Consider the following 20,101-nt stretch of genomic DNA (forward strand, 5'->3'; position numbering starts at 1 on the left):
GTATACATTTTTTTCTCATTGAAACTTATTAATAAATTGTTCTTATATATTATCAGATATATATCAAATTTGTCTTGCCATGATTGAGTTTGATTATTTTATTGTAAAACAAGCAATCTCTTTTGCTTGAAGATGCATAAACAAATTTAAGCACCTTTGTGTTGAAATCATTTACCATTTTGCAAATAATATATAATTTAACAAATCTCAAAACCAAACATTGCAGTTCTCCTTAAACGTTATCAAAATGCATCTTTTTTTTATCCTTATAATGGTATTACAGCAAAGATGAAAATGGCTTCTTGCTAAACTCATTATAAACATTCATATTTGCGCAGTACATAATAAACAAATAACTTAGGCTAGTCCAGTTGAAATCCATACGCCCCCTATGGAAGACAAGACCTTAATCTCCCACATAAGTAGTGTGAATTCAAATGGGATTTCCTGAATGGGTGACTCCATTACAATCCCTGTTTGGGAGACTAAAGGTAATGTCTTCCGCAGGGGGTGTATGGATTTCAACTGAAATAGCCAATTCACAGTAGAAGTACTGATGACAGAAATAAATGCCATTACAAAGAAAAACAAAATTTGTTCCGTTTGGATGCATCATAGAAATGACATGGACCTTACATTTACAAAATACAGCACCATTCAGACACTTTTAACACCAGTACTAGTATGCGGACATTTGTCGATAGAAACAGGTTGGTAAGTAGATTGCCTTAACACAGGTGGTGATGATTTTGAACAGAGATGAGAATAAAGCTTTCACACTGTGCTTCTTGACCACTCTGAAGTTGATTGAGACTGAAAGAGACCTTGAAGACCCCCCGAAAAAACTTGTCTGAGTCAGAGACCCACGCATAGGTTTGTGAAATTTGCCACATGACCCTATGCAATGGCCCCTATTTGTCAAAAAAAGAGAGAAACCTCAACAATTTGGCCATGAAGTGTCAAAAAAAAGTGGGCCAAAAATGCAATTAAGAAATTTGGCGCAGCCTATAGCTTATATTCCCAAATAAAACAAAACAAACTGCATAGCATATAGCTTCTTGACCAAATGTTTCTGAGACAAACCTTTTTTTGTGCCTAATGAGGTTTAAAATTTGTTTTAGTCAATGTTGAAGGTTTCTGTCTATATGCAACTTTACTGCAACACAAATTGAGTGGCGTGTCATAGTTCTGTACGGCTATTTTCTTCCTTCTTGAACATTTTTCACATGAAAAAAAAAAACCTCGGAGAATTTTAGATCTTTTTGTATCTTTCACTTTAAAGGAGCACTTTGTCACCCCCCCCCCCTCCAACTTATAAAAAGTTGTGATTTTGATACCATCAGAAACCGAGGACTACTCCTGCAAATTTAAAATATTTGACACTTTCGTGGGGATGACTGATAGCAACTTTAACCACAGCAGCTGAAAGGTCTATCCCATTATGCTTTGCGTTACCATAATATATAGAACTGCACTTGCCATAGAAAATTAACCCCTCACTTCAACTTTCAATTACTCTCTAAAATCAGGGGTCACATTTTTTTTTTTTTTTTGAAAAAATATGACCCCTAAAGTATTGTGAACCAATCTAAAACTACAAATATTTTAGTGGCTCTTATATATTTTTGTATACATTTGCTATGGAGCAAGGATACACTGCAATGCATGATGGGATACTCCATTCAGCTGATGTGGCCTCTAACACAGTCATGTGAAATATGTGTACTGTAAATACCACGCATAAGACTGCACTTTCCTAAAAAAAGAAATGAAAATGCGTGTGAAATTGGGCAAAAGCAAGCTGAAATTTAACAAAGTTGCAGAAATTTTGACTAAAAAAAAATGAATTCAGTTTTAAAACTGAAAATTTTCATGCCTGAAATACTGTCTGGCTGTAATTTGATCAATGATCTGACCTGAAGTTGATAGTTGTATCATCAAAAACTTGCGTAACGGAAACAAGCCACACTTGAAATCTTCCCTACATGCATTTTAACATAACTTCCTAATAATAACTTGTTAGATCTGTTCCTGGGTGAACACCAGATGAATTTTCCTGAGATAATTTGTCAAAAAAAAAAAAAAAAAGAAATTAGTGATTTGCATGTGACAACTAATGCATCGTTTCTGATGTGAGAGCATGTTTGATGAAGTGAATGAAGGTACATCCAATTCAGTTATTACTCCAATATAGCCAAGATACAAATGTAAAGTGGTTTATTTTGCAACATCATTGGGCTATTCCAATTGAATCCATACCCCCTTTGGAAGACATGACATTATCTTCCACACACACCGTTTTTTCATTTTTTTGAATTTCGACCAACTTTGAGAAATTTGCACCAAAAATGGTCAAAAATGCTGATTTTTCAAAAAATCATAAAAAGCCCAATTTTGGCCCAAATTTCAAATATTTTTGGTGAAATTGGTCAAAATCCAAAAAAAAAAAAAAAACAGGTCCTAGATATTTTGATCTAGTTTTTAAAAATTAATTTAAAAAAAAAATTTGGCCCAAGAATTTTTTGTTACGATGCACGAAAAAGAAGTGGGCCAAAAACCGTTATTTTTGGGATTTTGGGCCAAAAATGGCATTTTGGCCCAAATTTGACCTCAAAGATCAACTTATCAAGTCTTTGCCATTCTAAATATGTATACTTTTATATACTTTAGACCAACAATTTAGAAGTTATGAAGCCCGAAAGTTTCCATAATTCCAGGGTTCAGACCAACCTTAAGGTGATGCTACAGCAGGTGTATGGATTTCAACTGGAATAGCGCAATGTGAAACATGCTAATTAGTAAAAACAAGTCAATTCTGAAGTTTGGAATCTAAACAAACCTTTTAGAATAAGCTTATAATTGCGCAAAAATATACACAATGCAAAGATGACTCTCGCAATATTTTTAGGGCTTATACACAGTATAATTTTCTATAATCAACAAGGGATAATTAATAGTAATATTGGCTATGCATGTCAAATTAATTATTCAAATACAACTTAACAAGTACACATATGAATACAATCAGGAGCTACTTTTGCCAAAGTAAACAAAAATTTGCATATTTATATGCCATTAATTATAACACTTAATTAGTCTCATCAGCTGCCAGTTTAATTTCGCTCACTCTTCACACAAATTCTCTGCCAACTGTATGTAAAGCCTCTTATTATTAGCTAATGGCATCTGTCTCAAAAAATATGATCTGGCAACTTTTCTTGTGAACATCTGAGTTCGACACAATGTGACTATACTCATGAATATTTAGTAGCCGATTAACGTTATTAGCCTATTGAACACCTTGTTAAATTTCATGCCTTAAGGTCTGTTCATACTAGTATACTACGCCGCACTTGCTTTGCGGTGCCTATATATCACTTACTTTTTGCCCTAATTCAACGCAACTTGTTGCATTTCCAAGTTAAAATGTATTTAACTTTAAGTATTTAACAGAACGATGCAGTGTGGCAATGCAAAATAATTGCAGCATAGAATGAACGGACCATGATGATGTGCTTTGACATTGTGGGAAAGATTTACGCCAATCAAAAAGGGCTTGTGCGTTATCATTGGCAGACTACTTGTGCAGAGTACGCTTCATCAAACTGGTAGCGAATGAATCTAATATAACACTAAGATATAGCACGGGATTTTTTTATATATTTATAGTGCCATTTGGGTTTTTTTTGTAAATTTCATTTGGGTAGTAATTGATTAAATATTATTAACATATTTTCTTGGAAAATAGAGGATACAAAGAAGAATTATTCCATAATAATTAACTTGACATGTTATGTCATAACATTGTCACATCTATATAATTGTAATTATAACAAGATGGGTAACACAGTAGCAATTAGACCTACAATCAAAGAAAAATATAGTTGGCACACTTTGGCAGTATGTTGGTGCTCTTTATTGCTGCTCCTAGAGTTCAATGAAATTAGTATAACCATGTATGATGAGAAACCTTCCCCTTTCCCCTTTCCTCCCCCATTCACCCTCAACCAATGTTGGGCAGCCTAATGTCAAAATTGAATTGGGGGAGAAGGGCAGCAATTGACAGTTATTATGTCAGAGTGTGCCAACATTAAATTCCTTGACTGTAGTATAAAACACAGTCCTACATGCTGTGATTTGAGATTCTTCAAATGAAATGTAGTTTTCAAAATAACTCATTTTAAAATAACTCAGTTCCTCACAAAATTTAAAAAAATATAGGAATTATTGGTAGCTTATTTTGTTTTACACACCTGGGCCAATTAACAATGTCACCCACTGTTGCATTCAGTCCCAGTGGCTCATTACACATAATGATAGTTTTGAAAGTTGCACTTTGGCTCATTCAAATCTCACAAAGCATGCATGGTTTGGAAGTTGAATGGACCAAAGTACAACTTTCAAAACTATCTTTTCTTTACATTATGAGCCATTGTGACCAAATGCAACAATATGTGATGCTGTATATTAAACCAGCTGTGTCAAACAAAATGTGCTACCAAATACTTTCATCATTTTTAATTTTATAAAAAACTTTTCTGAGTTATTCTAAAAAATATTAGGGGAACTTGGAACTTGAGAACTCTATTAGTGATGTTTCACCAAAACTAAACTATACCATTTTTCACCTGGCAGCAAAGTCAACACGTTGAAGCAGCTGTTTCGCTCACACATCTATGCAGCATCTTTAAGCACATGCGCGTGTACACCAGCCCTTTGAGCAAACGCTAGCGATTTGAAGCCGCACCCAATGAAATGCATGCAGACATCATCACTGCCACATTAGGGTGAAAAATGGTATAGTGGCTTTCCGTTTATAGGCGACTGCCTAGTCCAGTGGTGAAACGTCACTATCATGTGAACAAATATTCTAACATATTCTTAGCAAATATATCATGAGGGCAAACAACATTTAAAATGAAAGCAACTACATGTACCAACAAAATTAACAGAAAAATAAATTACCCAATCTGCAAAATGAACAGATCAAAACAAAGCAAAAATAAAATAGTGCAGAAATTAGCAAAATAGAATTTCTCTTGCATGTTAAATAAACGAAAATCAATGTAGAATGATATAGAAAAATTATCATACCTTTGATAAGCCATGGTAATTCCAATATTGATAAATTATGTCACACTAATTTGTAAGATTTGCATTGTAATGGGTGAAATATTCCCTTGGCTTTAGGCATTTTAAGTTTCAACTATGAGAACTACATAGGTGTACTTATCTTCAATATAATTCTACTGATCCCAAGCAGAAAGCAATACAAATAATTCATAAATAACAACATAATAATTAAATGAAATATTGAAATGGTCAATATTCATAGATACACAACTAGACTCTTGCCTTATGGGTACCACCCGGGTACCTTATACTTTTCTCCACATTTGTAACCCATCGCATCAAAACCGACTACTTCGCGGCTGGCTTCATTGGCAGATAACAATGAAAGAAGATGAGAAAATATAAAGAAAATAAAAAGAAATATGAGTTGTTTTGCCTCGTAAAACATTTTTACTGTATCAGATAGTAAGATGTCATTTAACAACAGCAGTTTATCCCTGTGTTTAATTCTGCCACAAAGTGATCAGTTTTGATGTAATAGGTCACATTTGTCATCATATTACAGACCCTATGCAAAGAGAGCCTGGCTGTGAGAGCCTAACATAACATCATAAATTAATAACATACAGATGGCACTCTAATACGCAAAATCCCCATGCTTTGTATGGAATGAGAATTCTCGGATATATGTATTGTGTCTTGCATATCACACACGTCATTGTGAGTCTTGTGTTTATGCGAAAGATATCACTACTGCGCTTTGATATGGAAAAAAAATTTTTTGATTGGCGTAACCCGACCGACCCTAAAATTAGGCCCGACCCTAGAGTTGTTGTTTTTTGCAGAAAATTAGTAAATAAAAAAAATAAAAAATTGAATTTAAAAAAAAAGAAGGAAAAAAAAGTTCCAAGGCCTTTATAAAACACAATTTACAGCTTAAAAAAACAAAACAAAAAACAAACAAAAAAAAACCAATCAAACATTTTTAGGCCTAAATATGCCACAACAGGTGCTGTGTGGGCATAGCATTCACACTTCCATGGGATGATCAGTCCTCATCATCATCAGATGCTGGCGCCATCTGTATGTTACTAATTCTAAACATGAAGTATAGGCAAGCTATATGTAAACCTATCATTAAATTATAAGCATATAGACTTGAAGAGCTGTGACTCCACCATGTTTGCATCTTATACTCATGGAGGGAACAATAGTTTATCTCCAGATTAGTTTGCCGTTCAAAAAACTTCCTATTTTAAAGTGCATGTTTAGTTCTGATCTGCATGTAATGTGTCGTGGTGAATAAGCCACATACTCAAAGTGCAAAACGTCCAAATGTTTAAGCTTTACACTGGGTTTCAAAGAAGAACAGCAGTCCCTTGCTCAGATTGACGCGAGTGCCCACTTAATGAGCGACATACACGGAGCTTTGTGTTCACTTCAAGGGCGCCGATCTGCGCCTACCAACGATTTAACGCACATTCGGCCAATAAGATTATCAGTCTGTTGCTATGATTGTCAGACGATTGATTCAGCCAATCAGAACCCCACTTTTGTGTTTACGCTCTGCAGGCTCTCAAAATGTATAAAAGTGCTGTTCTTCTCCGACAAAAACTTTAGACCTTCGCTAATATAATACATGCATATAAGGTAAATATACTATTTTGGTCTCCTTTAATGACAATCCAATATCGCAGATTTTCATCGGGCTATTCCACTTAAAATCCATACACCCCTATGGAAGACATGACATTAGTCTTCCACACAGGGAGTGTGAATGGGGTTACCTGAATGAGAGGCTCCATTTGAAATCAACACTCCCTGTGTGAGAGATTAAGGTCATGTCTTCCATAGGGGGTATATGGATTTTAACTGGAATAGGCGATTACACCCAAGGCTACGGAGTCACAGTTCTCTCAGTCAAACCTGCTTGAAAACCATCCACAAACAAATTAACCAAACAAATTAAGCACCTTTCTAGATTAGCTTGATGCCGAGAACAGAGAACTTTTGAACAGTTTACTAATCTGAACTATAGCAAATTTGTGGCAAGTTGTATTGATCTTACATACTTCTCACGAGTGTTGAAATGAGAACATTTAATTATCCAGGATAAACTGAACTTAAAGATTTGGACTGGCTTAATCAAACTCTTGTTTTAAACCACTACTGTCTGTTCAATTAGCTTAGATTCTTGAATTTTTAAGATATTTGAAAAAATAAAAAATTGCGGCCAAAGTCATCAAAGAAAAGTGTTAGCACAGCCTTAGACCTAACGTGATTTATACTTGTCAAATTCCCAAGTTCAACTTAAAACCCCATTTCTTTTCAATTTTGCCTCATTTTAGGCAGTTACTTGGGTCCACCAAAAGGGTTCGCGACCTTTTTACATATCGAGTGGGACGGTCCATTCTCAACTTAGGGCATAGACCCTATCCAATTTAGCAAAACAATCTGTCCTGCCATTTCAATTGTTATTCCGTTCCGGTTATTGGATAGGTTCTATAGGTGATGATGGTCCACCGGTTTTTGTTACACGAAATTATATGGCGCGATTACGTTTTATGCATTAAACATTATTCTGAGCATTATTTTTTTTCCTAAACAATTACATTAAAATTATGGATTTTGTTCTTATTTCAACTGGTTTACAATGCAAATTGAGTTTTGTTTAATAGCTCATCATTCCTTCCCAAGAACAACAGCATTCGCTTGACATTTTCAGATACAGTGACTTTACAAGAATTATTTTCTGTAACCTGATTGTTTTAAATAACATTTTCTTGTACAAAATTTCTTTTGTTTCCAAATGTCCTTCTCATAGATTGTATTCAACAAACAAAACGAAATAACAAATTGAAAATAAATGTGTGGTTTTATAATAGACCTACACCTTCTCAGACCCATTCGCAAAATAAATAAATAAATAAATAAATAAATAAATAAATAAATAAATAAATAAATAAATAAATAAATAAATAAATAAATAAATAAATAAATAAATAAATAAATAAATAAATAAATAAATAAATAAATAAATAAATAAATAAATAAATAAATAAATAAATAAATAAATAAATAAATAAATAAATAAATAAATAAATAAATAAATAAAGTATTGTCCAAAAGGCAGATTTGTAATTTACATTCTAGCTACTGACAGTTTCATGCCAGCAGTTTGCTGGCAACCATCAGACAAATAAATAAATAAATAAATAAATAGGGCCTAAATAAATAAATAATAAATAACTAAACAAATAACTAAATAAATAAATACGCAAGGAATGTATTTTTATAAGCTGGGTCTATTTTAGAAATAATAAATTCATAAATAATAACGTAATGTTTCAACAGTAGGGTTTCAACACAATAGGCATACTGGCAAATATAGCTATTTTGCTGGACAATACTTCTTGATGCGGATGGTCGAATAAATACTCTCATTCGTCCCCATTGCTCTAAATGGATTGATTCAAAAAGTTTATGGTACCCGACGTTCTACGGCTTGTTATAAAAATACCGCATGGAAAAGACCAAAATTGAAAAGAAATGGGGTTTTAAATTGAACTTTAGAATTTGAACAGTATAAATCACGTTAGGTCTAGGGCTGTGCTAACACTTTTCTTTGATGACTTTGACCGCAATTTTGTATTTTTTCAAATATCTTAAAAATTCAAGAATCTAAGCTAATTGAACAGACAGTAATACACTTCTTTCCACACAGATGTCATAGTTTTTACAAAAATATGTATAATGCAATTTTTTCCTTTATAAGTTGGCATCAATTCCAGGCATTGCAAGATAAAATAAAATAGTCTGCAGAAAACATCAACACTTAAAACTTTTAAAAGAACAACGTATTACCCATAATGCCCATGAAGGATGGGTTTTAAACTCAACAACTAAATATAATTCAGCTCCATCTACAATAGAACTAACAGATTAGATGCCATGATGATGTTTCATTACTTTTTAATATTCAGGTCAAAATATTGTCACAAAATATATTTGTTTGATGTTCAAATTGGTATCGTTAACTTTTACCTAAAAGGATGACATTGGTCAGGAAAAACCTACTTGTGTCATTGGCCCCTGAACTTGTTTAAAGCAAAACCTCCAATGTAACCTCTTGGTGGTTTTGCTTTAAACATGTTCAAGAAGTAAATACAATGTTTTTCCTGCCCAACAACGATATTTTCAACAACAAAAGTTTCTATTCAATTATACTGGTTCCTATCAATTATACTCCATTGATCATACTGGCACAAAAATGTTATGGGAGTTTGTAAGATTGTGCATCTGATGTGTTGACTTATGCTGATTTCATACTTTCTGCCGCTTGCCACTGAACAGCATGCTGCGTATAATAGGTATTTTGGTCCTTGCCGACGGTGCGCGGAAACAAAAGAAAACAATTCTAAGTCTCCTCTGAAGCATTTATGTATTGCGTAAAGTCACAACAAGTGCACCTCTCAAATCGCACTCATATGACAAATACTGCCTCCTGCGCATTCTGTGCGAAACCAAATACCCCCACTTTTTGCTCCATGCGTATATCAAGATGACGGTTGAGTCCTTGTTCTCTTGTTGTAAGTCTGTGGTGGTACCTCACACATGTTAAAATGAATGTGTGATCACACTTTCAGTTAGTAACCGGTCATTGAGGAATCTTAGTTATTCATTTAGCATTAATTTACTGTAAGCCAATACTTGTATCATCTCATACTGTTGAATTAATACTGTAAAACGCGCACAGTCTTGAAAAGAGAAGAGCATTTTGATTTCTTTTTAATTTTTTAAGACCAGCAGAATATTAGCAGACTTTGGCACTTTCTATAGATTTTTTTTCAAAACAATTATTTTGAATAATCGGGGTTTTTTTTTAATAGAAGCTGAATTAAAACAAGCAAAATGCACATTTTGCAATTATGGAATTCTAAATAATTATTACTTTAATAGGATTTAAGGGGATTTCCATAATGGTATATAACAGACTTTCTTAAGATGTACAATGACATTACATCCACATTTTCATATTTTTGGCTAAAATTGGATAATTTTCTAATAAATAGTTACAAAAGTTACAGAAGACATGTATAAGTATACACAATGGGCTATGGTTCTCCTAGATCACAATTTTACTAATTACATCTAAAAATATATCATTGGACAAGGGACTTTATTTTTCACAGGGAAGGATAATAATGATATGCAATGAGTAAATAGTCATAACATTGTCGCTGCTCTATTTATATTATTTTCATCAAATGCAGCATTTCTAAAAAAATAATAGACTCCATACATTTTTTTATATTTCAATATATAAAAGGCACAGTTTAGGGAGAAGTGTATAATTGAGTTAAAAATACCACATTTGTGGCATCTCCTAGAGGTGTAACATACCCCTATTTTTGTAATAGTTTGTTCATACTCTGCAGCATTTCCATAAGACATAGAAGACCCTTGCATTCATTTGCAGGGGCCGTACTTTCAAACATTTCCTATTTGCAAATCTTTTTGTCTTCATGTAAGACTATTGCCTTGACATAGAAATAAACTGTTATTTCTCCTCCACTAACTTATTTAGCCACTTATTAACAATCACAATACTGACAAAAGCATGCACCATGCTGGCACATAATCACTCGAGTTGATGGAGTAACCACGAGTTGTGTTCCATTTCACCAAAAATTTACATCTTGCGATAAAACTTTGCGACTTTAGTTTACTATCTCTTTGACTTGGCTGGTTTTTGTCACAAGTTCAGAGATAAAACAGACACTGTTGTCTTCCACCCCATTTGCAGTTCCATTCTAACAAATTTCACAAAACCAGTGCCGATTCCTCTCAGATGTAAAACTTTCAAATCCATCAAATACTGAAAATTCGTAAGACTTAATTAGCAGGGGGCCATTTTTTTTAATTTGGCAAGTCCACACCAAATGTAAACGCCGACTCCGGGATCATCTGTGGCTGTGGATGACTTTGGCCCCCTGCTCGGATTATATTGTTCAAATTTTCCGAGGTGACATTTCTCGGTCGTGGCCCCGGTTCCGGGGTGTATGTGAATGTTAGTCCGGTGGGATAGATGATGCCGTCGTTTCGTACTAGAGTGACAGGCACTTGCGTAGCTCTTCTTACCCATCGCCATTCACAACGGATTGCAGAGATATCAGGTACCACACACAGCATGTATTCCGCACATCTGAAAAACAAACACAAATTACATTACACATTGATTAAACTCAACTGTAAAGAAAAATTGTCGTATTTGCATAACCCGACCGATTCCCACCCAATTAAAAAATAATGCTCTACAGTGATCCTAGCCACAAAGGAAATGGCTGTAGAAGTAGATGAAAATGGCTGCCCCCAGTGCGAGTCACAGCACAACATTTTCGTGTGTCAATGCTAGGAAAATGCAGTGGTAATGTCATTTTTAATGTTGTTGTTGGAAAAACCACTTATGTGCTTGTGGCCCCTGAACATGTTTAAAACATAACTGCCAACAGGTTACATAGCAACACATTTGCTTTGAACATGTTCAGGGTCCAATGACACATAGGAGGTTTTTCCTGCCCAACGACGATGTGTTATATGAAGGATCAATCTGAATGACATGCTTGGTGATGTTGCTCAGTCAAGGTGTGTGACATGTGTGTGAGGCTTCTATTAAACGCTTAGAAGTTTGCACTCAGGGGTACATTATACAGGTTTTGAAAGGGATTTCAACATCAGTTTAGTTTATTCTTTCTTTATTGAGGGTAACACTTTCCAAGCAGCCCCTCAGTCAATACAAAACATAATACACAAAAGTGACACAATATAAGATATACAACAAAAAATGCAATCACAATTAGGAATTCATAAACTATACATTTTAAAATGAAATGAGAACATTTGTTATTTTCACAATGTCCAACTTTAGTCTTGAGTGGATCACAGCATGTCACATATGTCAAGATTGTTCTCTTTTGTGAGATGATTCTAACACCACAACTCCTTCCATTTTGATTTTATTCACATTTTATTTACATTTGACCTTTTCGGTAAATCCCCAAAGCCTTTGCGAGTAGACCTCAGATGCCATCATCTGACGTCACGCAGCTGCGCACATCATTTAGCGAACATCGTTACTGCGCATTACAAGTCCATGCAACATCAAATAACAACATATCAGTTTCTAACCGCAAGGAATCCCATTGTTAAAAGACTACTAACCTGAACATAGTTTCTGCTTCTACGTCACCAAACCAGACTTTGAGATGTGGGGTGAAATTCTCTCCAGTCAATTCCAACATGGCAACATCTCCACCACCATTCAACTGGCAACACCAATAACAACAAAATTAAAGTTATCTTCTGAAACTTAATTTTTTTAATTAAGAAAACGATAGATACAAACTAATGGGCTATTCCAGATGAAATCCATACACCCACTATAGACGACATGACCTTATTCTTCTGCACAGGGGGGGTGTAGATTTCAAATTGCAGTCACCCATTCAGGTAACCCCATTTGAAATTCAACCTCCCTGTGTGGTAGACTTAGTCTTGGTCATGTCTTCCATAGGCGGTGTATGAATTTCAACTGGGATAGCCCGATCTTGCTTAAAATAATACCTGCAAATGGTAACAGCTAGCACCATGGTTGTGACTGTATCACAACCAAAGGGAAGAAGCACAAAGAAAAGATAACGGACTTAGAATTGCCTTTTATGTATGGTAAATCCACAATATTCTTTTTGATATTGGGGGATAGAGCTTGGTGTAAAAGCCATGAAACAAAGTGACTTTTCAGGAATAAATGCGAGTGAATCATCTGAAAATGAGAATTTGTTGATACTTTGTCAAGTACAATGTTTATGTACAGATTTTGTTATCGATGTTGGGTAGGAAACACCTCCTATGAGCCTTTTCAGTGACTGCTCCAAAGTTTTGGAATGGCTTACCATCTACAATCACGAATGCTAACTCTTTTAAGTCATTGATCAAAACTCGCTTATCTCCATTATTTTTGCTGCCATTGCTTTCTGTATTTTTTTGTTTTCTTTTCTCTTGTGCCTTGAATCCCTAGGCAAAGGCGCATATAAATACTAGTTATGTTATGTTATCATTGGCCCCTGAACATGTTAAAGCTAAATCTATATAACCTCAGTCTTGTTTTACACATGTTCAAGGGCCACAAGTACATAGCAAGTTTTTCTTGCTCACAACTTTATGTTGTTATTTTCACATCTTCACATCCATTCGTGAAAATAACACCTTCACAGAAAAATTACAGCCTATTGAGTAGTTCATATTACCTGGAGATCAAGTACAACTGGTACCGGTGTGACAGACGCCTTGACTGGGCCCATGCCCTCATAGAAGCTATACTCTGCCTTGTCTGTGCTAATGATGGTCCATGATGCGCCATCATTAATCATCTCTTTGTTTGGCTCCTTTGGGCAAGGTGTGGCCTGATGTTAACAAACATATAAAACATTGTTTATCAAAAATATGAATAAAGTGATGAATATCTTATTTTTAGGTTGAGTTAATATAATCATTTTCACTGCAGATGCAATATGAGATGTGTTTCCAGAAAATGACAGTAAAGTTGCAGATATTTTTATTTTGAGTTATATCCTGATTCATACACTCTGGATCATAAGCTTTAAAATTGTCAGGGTTGCTCCCTCATTTGGTGTTCATAAGTCAATATTGCAGTGAAGAATTCTTTTGTTTTTTATTGTTTTCTGACATATACAATGAACCACATCTCCTTTTCTTCCCAGGCAACTTTCTGCTCATTTTGTGAGAACAGGTCTCATATAATACAGGAATGAGAATACATTTCAATGAAAAAAAGACAAATTCTGAAAAAAAAAAAAAAAAAAGGAAAAAGGGGTCAAATCAGGGCAGAAATGCTCAAAACAGGCTAAAAAGAAATAAATAAAAACATGAAAATTTGGGCAACACAAAAAAAGGAATTCCTTTTAAAAAAGGAAAAGAGAATAATATACAAACATTACAAAGAGTTAATGTTCTTTTTTTAACTCGCAACCTGTGCATGAAATTTATGAAATGGCAGAGCAAAAATAAACCCAATTATGTTCTGCACATTTAATACCACATTTGTATCAATAACCTCAAAACTGTTGCCATGGTGAACCTTTGAATGAAAACATATACAGATATTTTTTTTGCTAGGATGCCTTGTCATACATAACTAGTCATGCAGAGAATGGCATGTTGTATTGGCTAGAGCCACAGATTGCTATTTCTTGTATCCTAGGAAAAGGACAAGAAAGTAACATGAGTAGATGTAAATTTCATCTTCTAGAGCACATGTTTTGTCTTACAATTAGGATCTGATTTCCCCCTATGCCAACTAATTTGACCTACAATAGGCTATGGCATGTTTTAGACTACATAACTTTTCACAATTTGTGTTTCATTCTGTAGTTTTAACAAATATTTACCATCTGTGGCAAATTTGACTTAATCCTGCTATAGTCTGCATATCCTTCTTGAGTCAGCAAATAAGATATTATTTTTTACATAAAAGCACACATTCCCAGAAAGGAAACAATGCAAAGAATCCAACCAGCACAACAGTCACAGACTCCTGCAAAAATTAACAGTCCCTGAGAAAATCTCAAAACCTGACTTTACTTTACTGACTCGAGGAATGTATACAGACCATAATTGATCAATTTTAGGTGGAAAGAGACAACATATTAATTATTTTAACTGAAAATCTCTAAATGTCCATCAAAATAATATCCTTGTGCAATACATAGATTTCATCCTTTATGTCATTCCAAATACACCACAAATTTCATTTAGAAAGGAAAGTTGTTCTGCATGTTGATTACACTAAGCTTTTGACTTTCTGCCCCTTTTTATGAACAGTCATCCTTATAATTGTCCACTTTAATACATTATCCATGATAAAAAGTTAACCAGTAGATAATAAGGGTTGCCAAATCTGCGATTTGGTAGCCCAATTGGGCGACTTTTGATGATTTCCCTACGACTTTTCACAATTTCCTGTCCCATAGAAGCCAATGGTTAAAAATAAAAAAGGCAACTTTTCAACATTGACTCCCACCACTTTGGCTAGTTTCCCATTCCAAAGAAACCAATTAAGAGAAAAATTAGGTGACTTTTTAAATTATTTGATCCACGCTTTAGGCCGAATTTTTTTTGGTAACCCTGAATCCATTAGTGACAAACTTTGAAAAGCTTTTCATGTCGTGGGTAACCTAACGCGTCATTGTTCGGATGATTTAATGATGGTATATTGTCAAACAGCCTAACAATAGGATGTCATAAATCAATGTTATACCAGTTAACTACCAGATGATCACATTGTTCCCTAGAATACAAAATAGTGCATGTTTATTTGAAGAGTTCAGGCCCACAATGTGATATATGCCATTGCTGCCTCCTTTTAATTTTTAACCAACATTGTCATTGATAGTGTTATTTATATTTTAGCATTTTTTTATTTCATAATGATCACAAGCTTTCAATGCTGTACTTAGATTAAATAGTGCCCCATAATTAACATTCATAAATGCTATTTAAATAGCATTTTATTAAATTATTTAAATAAATATTAAAATATTCATGGATATTCACGAATAATATTTGTGAATATTAAAATTTTCATGAGGCAACGAACCAATAGCAGCGGATCTTTGATGCATTTATTCTTGTCAACGCACAGATGCAAATTTACATTTTTGTATTACTGCAACACACATTCTTATCTGCACAGCGTTGACTTGGTGTTTTGATAGAATGTTGTTTTATAATATGCTGTAGTTTAAGATAGTTGGTATTTCTTACTGTCTACAGATCTCCATGAACCTGCCTTTTTGGTTTTGGGCTCTCGTTTATGTGTTCTTTGGAGGTTTGTAGACTTTTTTAGTACCTATTTTGTGCAATTTTGTTATTGTTTTTGATGCGTATGCTTATTTATGTCGGTGCTTCATATTTTGTTGTAGTTTAAGATATTTTGTTGTCGTCTACAGATCTCCATCAACTAGACCTCCGGTTGCTTCGTTCTGTTTCTGCTGTTGTTTGGAGATCTGTAGATGTTTTTAATATTTTGTTGTTTTGTAAAGCGCTTTTGAGGTCTTCGGACTGAAAGCGCTATATAAGCAGGTTTTTATTATTATTATTGGTCAATTACGCAGTAATTCTGGGCCACCAATGATGAATTTTCATTTTCCTTTTGAGTTGAGTAATATTTAATACCTTAATAACAAAACATGTTTATAATTACCATGGTTTTATGGTGTTCATGAATGAGGTTAATAACTGAATATGATTTTGTTGATGTGCAAATGACAAAAATCAAGCCACTTGCTTCCCCCATCACAATGCACTCCCCTTTGAGGTTATGTATTGTTCTGGTAAGAAAATTAAAAGGCTCATGCATTGATTTTTATCATTTGCACTACAACAATTCAGACATTAACCTTAAAATTACAGAGTATCTCACTACAAAAAATCACAATATCAATACAAAAAAACACAAAGCAGCCTTTAGATATGTATCACATTTTGCATTTCATTTCTTGGTTCCAGAATCACTCAATGCTTTTGTGCAATCAACTATCATTTAGGATATTGACAACATTAATCACAGGCACAAAGTTGTCAAAATACACATGTCTGATAGATCTGATGGAAGATAAAGATAAAAGACTAAGTATTCCTTGCAGTTGTATGACAGAATATTAGACGGATTTTTTTCATGGCTAATTATAACTAAGGGCAAATTTCATTACACAAAATTACACAAAAAGTACATTAATTTCAATGATGCTCTTTGAAAAATAATATTTAAAAAAAATGTGAATCACCAAATTGCACCTGCTCTTTAATGTCGAAGTGGAATAAATTTAAATCAGTGTTACCACTAATAAGGCCCAAAAAATTGGCCTAGCAAGAACTTTGCCTTATAGAAATGACAAAAGAGTAAAAAAGAATATTTAATAAAACACAGGCTTTTCATTATTCATTGCGCCAATTTTAACAGGGTTAAAGTTAGAGTTTAGGGCATTTTAGATGAGGAATAGGGTTAGGAATAGAATTAAGGGATCTGGAATGAGCGTTTTGAGTGGTTCGACAGTATATTTTGTGGGACATGAGAGTCTAAGTCTAAGCATTCAAAGTCTTGATTATAGGCTAAAAGTGAACTCAAAATTTCAATACTTATGTTATTTTTGATAAGTGGTTATGGAAAATATTAGAAAATGTTGTTTTCCAAAAGTTAGAATGCACTCACCTGAAATTGAATAATTCTCTCTTGTGAGAGGCATAGGTACATTCTTTCTGTGTCTTTCATAAAGAAGGAACATTTGTGGAGCTGCGAGACTGGGTCGTCTGCGTCCAGAAGAGCCATCTGCTTGTCCACTTTCCGGATGATCTGCATCAAGGAGGAAAAGCAAATAAATTAATATAATGTGCCTTGATCAAGCAAAATAATGATGCCATCAACAATTGTTTTGAGTTTAGACCAGATTTACCATCAAAATCAATTAAAATGTTTTCTATTGTTTCGATACCTCATGTTTTTAACTAAAACATTTTTATTGCGATCTTTCTCCCCCCTTTCTAACTATAACTTTGCTTGCCAATGTCGCATATTGATGGCATTTATATCAAATTAAATTTACAGTTCATTATTATAAAGCAAAAATCTGACAATTGACCTTCACATTGTCCCTATTTTGCTTCATCAGCTCAATATATGGTATTTGACTGTATTAGACTCTCACTTGACAATTACTTTTTGAAGTACGCTTTTGATCAATTTTCAACAAAGACAAAAATAATGTCAAACAGTACTTCAAAAGTGATGTACATACATTGATGAACTGTATTTGACTTTGATTTGAATATTACTTTTAAATATGTTTTTGATCCATTTTCAGCAAAGACAATATTGTTCCCAGCAGAATTCAAAAGCGAAAGTCAAATGTAGTTGAAGTATGCTTTTGACATTGCACTTGTTGGAAAATTCATGAAAAGTATCTTATCAACGAAGCCAATGATGTCAATTGTTACATGTCTTTGCTCCAAACTTTTATCTTTCTTAATTATCAAAAAATGCTCATTTACGTACATATCACTGAAGGCTCTCGCCAATTCCCGGGTACCCGAGTTCCCGCCCGTTCTTGGCCTACCTTAGGTCAAAATTCATGGGTCAAAGTACCCGAAAAATGCAAATTAATAGCAGTATTTCTCTGGTTCGAACCTATAACAAGTATTTTAGGGTTTAAAACTTTTAAAAATTAAAAAAAATCGTATTTTCAGGTACCCAGATTCCTTCCCAAAAATTCAATCGGGTACCCGAGTACATAATCACACATTAGTTGAGAGCCCTAATATCACTCACATTTACCAAATGTGAAGATTTGACCATCTTTATTTTTCTCTTTCTTCTTGGAACTTAATAAACTACAAGGTAAATATCTTGCACAGTACTTATCAAGCTCTCACCAATTCCCGGGTACCCAAGTTCCCGTCTGTTCTTGACCTATCTGGGTCAAAATTCATGGGTCAAAGTACTTTGCAAGGTACTTGTTAAGCTTACCAATCTAGGCAATGCCATGCCTGTGACTGTATCTACTAGTTTGATAGTTGAACCATAATGTATGTAGCCATCTCGAACTGTAAACTCTTCACTTTCTGATTCATCATCATCAACTGTGAAGAAACAAAAAATCATGTTACCTAAAGGGCATTTTATACAGGTAAATTTGCAAGGAGCAAATCATTTTGGCAGCTTTTTGGCAGAAATTGGGTCCTGGATGTTGACCTCTGTAACTTCACCCATGATTTCAACACCCTGAAATTATCATACGCAGTGCCCATTTGGATTTTAACTGCATCTTTTAGCTAAATTTGATCAGTTTTGATTCTGAATAAGCAAATACATACAGTGTGTGTCACTTTCAGTAACAAAATAATAGGAGTTTGAATTGGACTGGCCCTGGGCTTGATGTGGCTCCTGGTTCCTTGTATGCTTGAAATGGCTCTTGCTTAACTTGTAGTAATCCCTGTAAACCAGGTTAAAGGTAGCTCCTAGCCAAGACATCTTTATTCTCATCTTTGATTATAACCTGGTATTGGGGTAAGTCAGTATGATACTTTCTTGAATCTTGTAAACTTCAGGGATATAAATGGGCAACATATCCATTTCCTGAAAAGCCATCTGGTCCATGAACAAGTGGCCGCGGGCTTGCGCACGGTATGGAACATTTAGAGGGGTTTGTCCAAGGAATACGCTGCAGGGAATGTACCCCCTCCTAAAAAAGTTTTTTTAGCTCTTTCTATGACAAATTATCATCATCCAATTCCGGAAATGCAAAAAAAAAATAATAATTACAAAAATATGTATATTTTTTTTACATTTCCAGATTTTTTGGGGGGTCAAATTTCCGTAATTCCAGAAGATTTACAGCCCTAAATTTTATCACTGATGACTTAAATTCAGTTCTACTTTTTTTGTATTATACTCACGTAAATGTATTGTAAATGCACCCCATTGTTGTGAACTTGCATGGAAATTATTGTTCTCTACATGGAGATATCTAGTACTGACTGTCTGCGACCTTAATCTGTTAAACAATGCTACCGTTGAACCAGATTGGATACACACTGAAAGAGAAAAATAGAGAAAAATCAAGAAAATAAAATATAAGTCAGGGGGAAAATAATTGTGCCAATCTCTCTTTGAAAATTGACGGGCCATATCTCTGTGTGAAGGGAATGGAAGCAAGTAAAAGCTGATATTGGGGAGCACTTTGACTGCAGCTGCAACAAGAGACAACATTGTCAGGTATCTCATTCCAGAACTTGGGTATTAGATCATGCAGGTGGAAGAAACTTCTTTGACAAAGTGTGAGGAGGCTGAAATGGGAATAATTACATCTTGTGTTGGAACGTGAGTTGTGAATACATTTGGAACAGACGAAAGACCAGCAAGAATTTTGAAATCATCGGTGAACAGTGAAGAAGT

At 34.3% G+C, this 20,101-nt stretch overlaps 1 protein-coding gene across 2 annotated transcripts in view; it reads right to left on the reverse strand.

Annotated features, from left to right (window-relative positions):
- Positions 1-9,843: 9,843 nt before the first annotated feature.
- LOC140166455 (recombining binding protein suppressor of hairless-like) overlaps positions 9,844-20,101 on the reverse strand; it is an 84,614-nt gene continuing 74,356 nt past the window's right edge. For both annotated transcript variants that reach the window (XM_072189933.1, XM_072189934.1), the window contains 6 exons: positions 19,603-19,740; positions 18,674-18,786; positions 17,363-17,503; positions 13,380-13,535; positions 12,295-12,398; positions 9,844-11,278 (listed from right to left, as the gene is read on the reverse strand). In XM_072189933.1, the coding sequence (XP_072046034.1) occupies positions 10,993-11,278; positions 12,295-12,398; positions 13,380-13,535; positions 17,363-17,503; positions 18,674-18,786; positions 19,603-19,740 (938 nt within the window). In that variant the 3' untranslated portion in view covers positions 9,844-10,992. The remainder of the gene's footprint in view (positions 11,279-12,294; positions 12,399-13,379; positions 13,536-17,362; positions 17,504-18,673; positions 18,787-19,602; positions 19,741-20,101) is intronic.

Source organism: Amphiura filiformis, chromosome 12, assembly GCF_039555335.1.
Source record: "Amphiura filiformis chromosome 12, Afil_fr2py, whole genome shotgun sequence".
Lineage (NCBI taxonomy): Eukaryota > Metazoa > Echinodermata > Ophiuroidea > Amphilepidida > Amphiuridae > Amphiura > Amphiura filiformis.